The sequence below is a fragment of the Callionymus lyra genome, chromosome 7 (genome assembly GCF_982586985.1).
Source record: "Callionymus lyra chromosome 7, fCalLyr1.hap1.1, whole genome shotgun sequence".
Taxonomy (NCBI): domain Eukaryota; kingdom Metazoa; phylum Chordata; class Actinopteri; order Syngnathiformes; family Callionymidae; genus Callionymus; species Callionymus lyra.
In genome coordinates, this window is record NC_141824.1 from 22,961,646 (window position 1) to 22,969,366 (window position 7,721).

General features: G+C 37.6%; 2 protein-coding genes across 2 annotated transcripts; one reads left to right on the forward strand and one right to left on the reverse strand.

Moving 5' to 3' along the window:
* Positions 1–561, forward strand: sln (sarcolipin). The gene is made up of 2 exons (XM_087795910.1): positions 1–157; positions 225–561. Exon 2 carries the CDS (start codon positions 310–312, stop codon positions 403–405), a length of 96 nt encoding a protein of 31 aa, XP_087652036.1. The 5' UTR covers positions 1–157; positions 225–309; the 3' UTR covers positions 406–561.
* Positions 562–1,242: 681 nt separating this feature from the next.
* kbtbd3 (kelch repeat and BTB (POZ) domain containing 3) lies at positions 1,243–6,349 on the reverse strand. Its single transcript, XM_087795461.1, has 10 exons — positions 6,265–6,349; positions 5,777–6,073; positions 5,545–5,710; positions 5,163–5,345; positions 4,786–4,959; positions 3,499–3,789; positions 3,210–3,452; positions 2,859–3,149; positions 2,634–2,783; positions 1,243–2,208 (listed from the first exon to the last, which is right to left on the reverse strand). The coding sequence occupies exons 1-10, from the start codon at positions 6,291–6,293 to the stop codon at positions 2,047–2,049; spliced, it is 1,986 nt and encodes a 661-aa protein (XP_087651587.1). The 5' UTR covers positions 6,294–6,349; the 3' UTR covers positions 1,243–2,046.
* Between the last annotated feature and the right edge of the window lie 1,372 nt (positions 6,350–7,721).

Here is a 7,721-nt window from a genome sequence, read left to right on the forward strand (position 1 = left end):
AATGTGGGCTGTGTCCCTGGCAGAAGCAGAGGACCGGATCCATGGCATGAAGACCATTTGCTGTAAAGTGCAAAGAAGAGACGTACTTGGGGGAAGAGACAGAGAAATGCACAACTGCTGGACAGAATAACACTTTTGTTGTGGATTCTGAGTAAAGGTAAACGTCTTGATTCGTCTTTATTATTGCTGATTTATCCATGACTAAAAATGAAATTCTCCTCAAGATCAAAACATCCAGGATCCTCCTCGTCAACCTTCTCTTCGTCAAGGCCCTTTTCTGTCCTCCTCCAGACCATCTGACACAGCGTAATGGATCGATCAGTTCAAGAGCTCTTCCTCAACTTCATGATCGTCTTAATCACTGTGATGCTCATGTGGCTGCTGGTGAAGACGTATATTGACTGAACGATGTAGCCTCAAAAATGTACTTTGTTGGCTTTTGAGAAAAGAGACAGGTGGGAGAATGTTTGCTGCAAACCTGTTCAAAATAGGTTAGAGAGATCATGTAATGACGAGGCACGAACATTAATATATGGAGAATAAAATCAGCTTTTAATATAATCTTTCCTGCTGAAGTCAATGTTGTTATTGTTTGAATGCTAGCTTTTCTTGATCTTGTTGTGGTCTTGAACTCTCTTCTTCTTCTTCTAGAATACAACTTGCAAAAGTGAAAGTGGCATTGTTATTGCCAAACATTTAATGATTTCAATATTGAGTCTAAGAATTGGCTATATTTGTTCTACAAATGCATATTTGCAATATCTACCTCATGCATTCTTTAAAGTCGGTCTTATTTGTTATGGTTTCTGAAAACTGTATCCTCTGCGCAAAATAAACCCAAATATGTCCAGGTCAGACACAAACTAAGTCTAAGAAAATGTATTCATTTGATTTGAAAAATATACTGTTTTGGTTTAAGAATTTTGTTATTTAGGGGTAGACTATTGTCATTTAACGCTTTTTTTAATCACAAATTAATATATGTTAAAAAAAAAATTCAAAATAATTACTGGTACATGTTTGGTTTCCTGCAGCAAACTTTTAAATCTAATCCTAAATTGATCATATGTAAACTTTATAACGCCTTTATTAGAGTATATTTGATGTTAATAAAAGGCCAAAATGTAAACATGGGTCATGTACTAAATGTCATCAATTTAAGTGTTGTAAAAGTTACCAAAAGAATCAGACACCAACATGTATTAAACCTCATTTTTCATATATATAATCAAAGAACATGTCATTATGAATTTAATTTTATTGAGCATGTCAACTTGTTAGAACAACTAAACAAACTTTCCATATGGATCAGAACATGCAATATGATCCAACATATCAATACATTTTCCACAGTTGCATTTTGTATTTTCCAGAATAATCGTAAAACCCCTTATTTCAACTTTTATTATTTGACTTAATTTTAGAATCATTTTACATATATTTCTGTAAAAAAGAAATCACAGATTTTGCAAAATTCAGCTGCATGTTTTGTTTACTTTAATAAGTCCATTATGTTATCCTCATAGCTAGAGTATCCAGAGTCCAGAACCAGTCAATTAATGTTTTCCATATACATAAATTAAAGTGTTTGTTTTGTTTTATAATAATTATTTATTTTACAATTATCATTTTGCAGTGTTTATTGTCATAAATATTGTACTAATGTCCCACATATTTTATTTTGCATACAACTTTTCCACCCACTCCCTAATTAATTAAATCGTTTTTGGTCAAATGTATTTCAACTGCCCTCGAAATGGGCCTCCACTGCTCCAGATACCAAAATTATTCATCACTCAAAAACACTTTAAAGTTCAACAACAAGCTCTGAAATAGCATTCGGGAACAACAACCATCTCCATGGGAGGGATCATGTCTGGTTGACAGAGCAACTATCAAGACTTAAAATGGAAATATAAACAGACCTGTGGCTCATGTTGCCTCATGACATTATGGTCTATGACGGTGACATGTAGAACTCTCTAGAAGCTCATGTTGTTAAGCAGGGGGAATTGAACCAACAAGCATACCAGAGCTACCCGACATTTACTCCGTGTGTTCATGCGAGTGTGTAACGTCTGTGTGTCTCGGTTGGTCGGCCCACGGGTCTCTGTGCCGGTTGAATCGGATCAGCTGACAGTGGAACTCCGTCAGAGCTCTGGGCATCGGCGCCACCTCCTCCCACTGACTCCGGCCTCTGTGGTAGACCTGCAAGGATGGATAAGTTCATTCTTCTCACATCCTGTTTTGACAGATGAACCAATGAATCCACTTTTATTACTCAATGTTCTTGTTCATATTTTAAATGTGGTATTTATTGCGTTTAGATGGATCTAATAGATATATTGACACGGTAGATAGAACTTTATTGATCTCTAGGGAATTGTTCGTGGGGAAATTAGGAAAGCAGCCAGCAAAAGAAAAAAGCGCACACAGATCAATAATAAAATAAAATAAATGAGTTTAAAAACAGAAAATAAGGATGAACACTAATAAGGTTTAGTGAACTTTATATGATTTGTTAATGCTTTATATTCAAATGTATCTTTTCTTAATGTATTATATTTATATAAAAATATAAGTGAATATAATGTAAAGTGCAGTAAGTACTCATAGAATGGTTCTGTTTTTACCTGGACTTCATCAGTGATTTCATCGGGTGAATAGTCGCCACCAAGGATGTAGATTCTGTCTTTCACACCAACTGCTCCTGCGTTAAAACCCGCGCACTCAAACGAACCAACTCCATTCCACGAGCACGTCTCCGGACAGAAACTATAAACCTGCAAAAGAAATTCTATGATGAGACGACAAGAATAATATCCAATCAAGTGTGTTAAATCTTCTCCACAACATGCCTTGTACGTGGAGAGGTCACAGAGGTGGAGTGTGTTGTGGATCGAAACCGCCTTGACTAACGTCGCGTGGAAAAACTGGCCAAACTCTCCCACTAGACGGCTCCACTGGTCGTGCTGAGCATCGTAGCTAAAGAAGCAGTCGATGGATGGGTTGAAGGAGTCTGTGATCTCCACTTCAGATCCCAGTGCGTATATGATGTGGCCACAGGCGCTGGCCTCGGGGTAGTATACGGCGTTGGGAAGTGGGCTGACCGAGCACCAACTGCGAGCCAGAGGGTCGTAATATTCCACCTACAAACAGTCAACACCTGTGAATCAAGATAGAACATGTATTTTAATCTAAGGATTTACCTCCAGAAGACTCAGGGAGGACCCTCTTGACCCCTTCGTCCGCCCACCGAGGACGTAGACTCTGTCCAGGCAGGTGACAGCTGTGTGCATAGTCCGAGGGTTGAGCATAGCTGGTGCTGGAGTACAAGTTAGCGTCACTGGACAGAAGCACCACGCTTCATCAGAAGCATCGTGAAACGGCTCGGCCACATGCAGGCGTATCGCTCGGCAACAGTTCCCTTTGCACCCTCCTGTAACAAACATCTATCATATAAAAATAGCGAAAAAGCTATATTCAGAAAACTTCTACCTTCTCAGCATAGGTGGACAGGTAAGAACCAGGTGGGTCTGGCATGGAGTGACCACCTTCACCGACTTCTATTTCCAGCTGCTTCCACCGATCCGTTTCCAGGCAGTAAGAGAAGGAATGTCGGATCTCTCCGTTCTCCTCAGTCTTCTGGATGTAGATGTAGCTTTGGGTGGTGCTGGGCCGAGCATCTGTTAGCAAACCAATATGTCGAATCTGTCTCTTCCGAGCTTCGGACACCAGCTCCGAGCACGACTCATCACGACTGATCAGTGGGTCAGAATCAACTAGAGACTGAAAGACAACATCAGAAATCAAGATCTAATTCATTTAACGTATAGTTAATGTAACTCATTTGTTTATGAAACCGTGTTCAAGATTAACCCACAAAATTCTAGATCCCAAGAATTAATCTGTTTTTTGTGTCAATCTCTGGACCGCCAAGTCATTTAATGTGGCCTGTCTATGGGTTGGCTCAAAATAAAAAGTATATTAATGTTTACGTAGCGATTGTGGCCTATTAAGATGCCAGTGTTTAAGACAAGATAAGAGACGGATTATGAATTTTTGTGTGACAAGGGAGGAAAAACTTTGAATCTAAATCATATTCCCATTAGGTCAGTGCTTCTCAATATTGTTTATTAGTATTTTGTCTATGATATTGTTTTAAGTACAATACTACATAACACTGTACCTTTATTAAGAAAACAAATAAGAAAATAAAAAGCAGGAAATATAAATCAACTTTAGAAGAATAACTATCATATGAGAACAAGGATTTATATGCCTGAAAAAAAATCTAAACAATTACAAAAACTGATTAAATAATAAAAGATTCAAATAGATTTTAAAAAAGTAAATCAGGAGGACACTATAAACAAATCTTTGACCTACAAAAAAGTGAATTAAAAAACCTGTACTGATTTCCTTCTACATAGAAATGATAGGATTCATGATTTTACATATAATGCCAACGGTACTTGCTGGTTTACTGAAGTAGTTTTCACAAAAAGTGATGATTTTACAGCAGTTTTTAGCAATAAAGAAACAGCTCATCAGTCTTGTGCATTCTCAGTGTGAAAAATCCCTATAGTGCAAGTAATTCAGGGGCACACTTTGACAATGACAGCACCATAGTCACCTACTGTAGGTGACGTCTAACAACATGTCTTCTAGTATGAGAAGAAAAAAAACAGTGTATCCTGGAGTCACACATACACCACTGGCATCGAAGAATTAAAGGTTAGCATTACTTTTAATTCTAGTATTTAATCACTCGTGTGTGTTTACCTCCAGTGCAGCCATCGGGAGATGATGAAGTCTAACAAGGGACAACAATTGCGAGAGTGTTTTCAGTCTCTCTGGAGGATCGTGGCTAATCCACATCAACAGGGACATCACTACTGTTTCCTCATCAGGAACACTGAGCTCATCTGCCTGTAGACATGTCATCAACACGTTCATCTGCAAGGAGGGAAATTAGTCATTGTGGAAAAATACAACACATAGGGAGTAGAACTGATGGGACACAATAGTATTAAGTACTTGTTGTTTACTTGTGTTAATACAAATGTGCACTAGTACTAAATACTATTGTAATAAAATGTTAAATAAATATGACTCCAACTGAGAATTATATTGTAAATTATGCTGGCTTCACTATGTACCTGCATATCCAGGAATTCTCTGGTTTTAGAAAGGTCATTAAAGTTGCAAACGACAAAGTCGTTGGCACTTTCCAGGAGAGATGTCGACCCATAAGCTTCAGCAAGAGACAGGAGAGAAAGACAATTGGACAGATCCAAGGTTTCAATAAGAAAGTCACTGCAGGCCTTTGACAGCACGGAGACCTGAAAAAGAAACACCAGCAAAGAAAATATTCAATAAAAGAGGTAATGATGACTGAATGATGTTTATAATGATGGGCTTTTATGATGGAACTAGTTACAAAAACTAAAGTCTCTGGTTGTCTACACCATTTTTATTATATGTATTTTTTTTATCGGTTTGTATCCATAATATAGAGCAGAGTTAAAAATCGACTGATACCTGTAAAAACGATGCGAGCTGAAATAGTGTGTCCACATTTCCTTCCGTGATCAGCAGCTCTCCGGAGTAGGCAAATTCCAGGAAGGATGCCACTGCATCAGGAGACTGGTTACCCAGTGTTACAGATCCATCACCACGCTCTCGCATATCCACCTGGAACATAGCCCTGAACGAAGAACAGCTCTTGTTATACTCCATAATGAAGAAAACACTCTTTTGGGGAGAACGATACCTGAAGAAATCACTGCAAGCCGCGAGGACACAACAATGGCACGGGAAACTCTGATCCTGGACTTTGATGGTGAAGTCAAATAACAGATCTTGGTCCCGAAATGTCCTCAGAACCGTGAGAAGCTGAAGACCATGAGACTCCGAGGCACGGAGAAGAGAATGACGATGAGTCTCCCCGTCGAGTTTCAGGCTACAACCTGCTTGTTCAGTGCCACAGGAGCTGTCAACGCTTTCAGCGTTAGGATGAATCCTGGTCGGGGAGTGCTGGTGTTCTGCCATCTTGCTGGAGTCTGACAATCTATTTATGAGTCAAACAACCAAGAGTTCAGTCACTTTTTGTTTCAGCAGCTTGTGCTAAAGAACATCAGAGCATTTATAAACACTTTCACATCCTGCTCATATTATAGTGAATACCAAGACATTTATATTAATAGTGATAGAGGCGATACTAAGTGCTTAAAACACCCAAACCGTATTGTTTTTACTTACAGTGTCAGCACCCTGGATAGCTCTGTCATCTGTCATACTCACTTCCGGTAACGAACCAAATGCCGCGATATTTTACGAGCTCGAGCCTAATCCTAAAGTCTGTGGTGACAATAAATGTTTTCGCACATCGCTTTTGAGAAATACAATGATTTTGAAACGGTTTAAATGCGGTGTAAATTGACACTACCGTAAATAAAAATAAACACGGAGTGGATTCTGGGAAATGTAGTTGCGTGTTTGAATCGACTAATGCGCCATTTAAACGTGACGAATTTATTTTCGGCTTGCAAAGCCTAATATAATTTTGTTACGGCGAATAACATGTAGTCAATTCGGATTGTTTTATTTAACAAATGTCACATTTCGTGTGTGAGTAGGTATCAAATTGTTAGTATTTCAATAATAAAATTGGAATACATTAGATATCCCCAAAGGTGAGGCAATGTACCTAAACATAGTAATATGGGAAATTAATAATAATGGGGTATGATGACGATTAAGACATTTTATTTATTCAATATTTGTCTGCCTTAAAATAAAAATTGACACTCTTAACTATCTAATTTATCATATAAAACCAAAAAAGGGAACAATTCCAAAAATATATGTTATGTACATAAACCTTTGTGGCCTTTCTTCCCCAATAAAAGTATTTGTGCATTTAGTGTTCAGGATCAGTCAAACAGAGTAAGGACGGAGGAGAGGAAAAGTGGAGAGGAGAGTGCAGGCAAGGTGGATTGACATAAAACAAGAAGCAGCTGAAGATGCTCATGTTTTAATTCAGGGCAGAAAGAAAACTATTAGAAATGTTCACAGAGAACATCTTGACTTTTTAATCTTCAAAAAAACATTAATTTTTTGAAAGTCTAACTCTTTACACTCCGAGATTATTTTCGACCAATAAAAATAATATTAATAAACATTTTAAATGTAAGTGGGGGGACTAACTTTACTCACTTTACATTCAACTACTAATTCAAAAAATTAAATTAAATGGATGTATTTTGCCACATCATTTTTAGGTATTAGGGCCACTCAAATATATTTCTTCCTTTAAATTTTGTTACAGATTAGAGTCAAACATTTTTTTTTTTTTTTTATGAAACTGTTCGTGAAAAATGCATTTATTGCAAGTCTAACAAAAAAAAAGGTTAATAAAAGCAGAGACCCAGCAAAAATTATGTTCTAATCTTTATCAGAAATGTTTTTTATCACACAAATAAATAATAATATGGCAAGTTTTAATATGTAATGATAGAAACTATAACTATATGGAGATCTGAAGATGAACATCAGGCTCATCATGAGGAAGGCTCTGAAGTGAATGTACTTCCTGCAACAGATGAGAAAATTCCAACTTCCCCGATCGATGCTCGTGCAGTTCTACACTGTGAAGTCCATCATCACCTCCTCCATCACCGTGTGGTACTCTGCTGCAACAGCTAGAGACAAAAACA

Bases quoted from the DNA above. Each gene is read 5' to 3' on its own strand.
- sln (XM_087795910.1), top strand. From the start codon at position 310: ATGGATCGATCAGTTCAAGAGCTCTTCCTCAACTTCATGATCGTCTTA.
- kbtbd3 (XM_087795461.1), bottom strand. From the start codon at position 6,293: ATGACAGAGCTATCCAGGGTGCTGACACT. The intron at 6,074-6,264 runs GTAAGTAAAAAC...ACTCATAAATAG, and splicing joins CTATCCAGGGTGCTGACACT to ATTGTCAGACTCCAGCAAGA. The intron at 2,209-2,633 runs GTAAAAACAGAA...CCATCCTTGCAG, and splicing joins AAATCACTGATGAAGTCCAG to GTCTACCACAGAGGCCGGAG.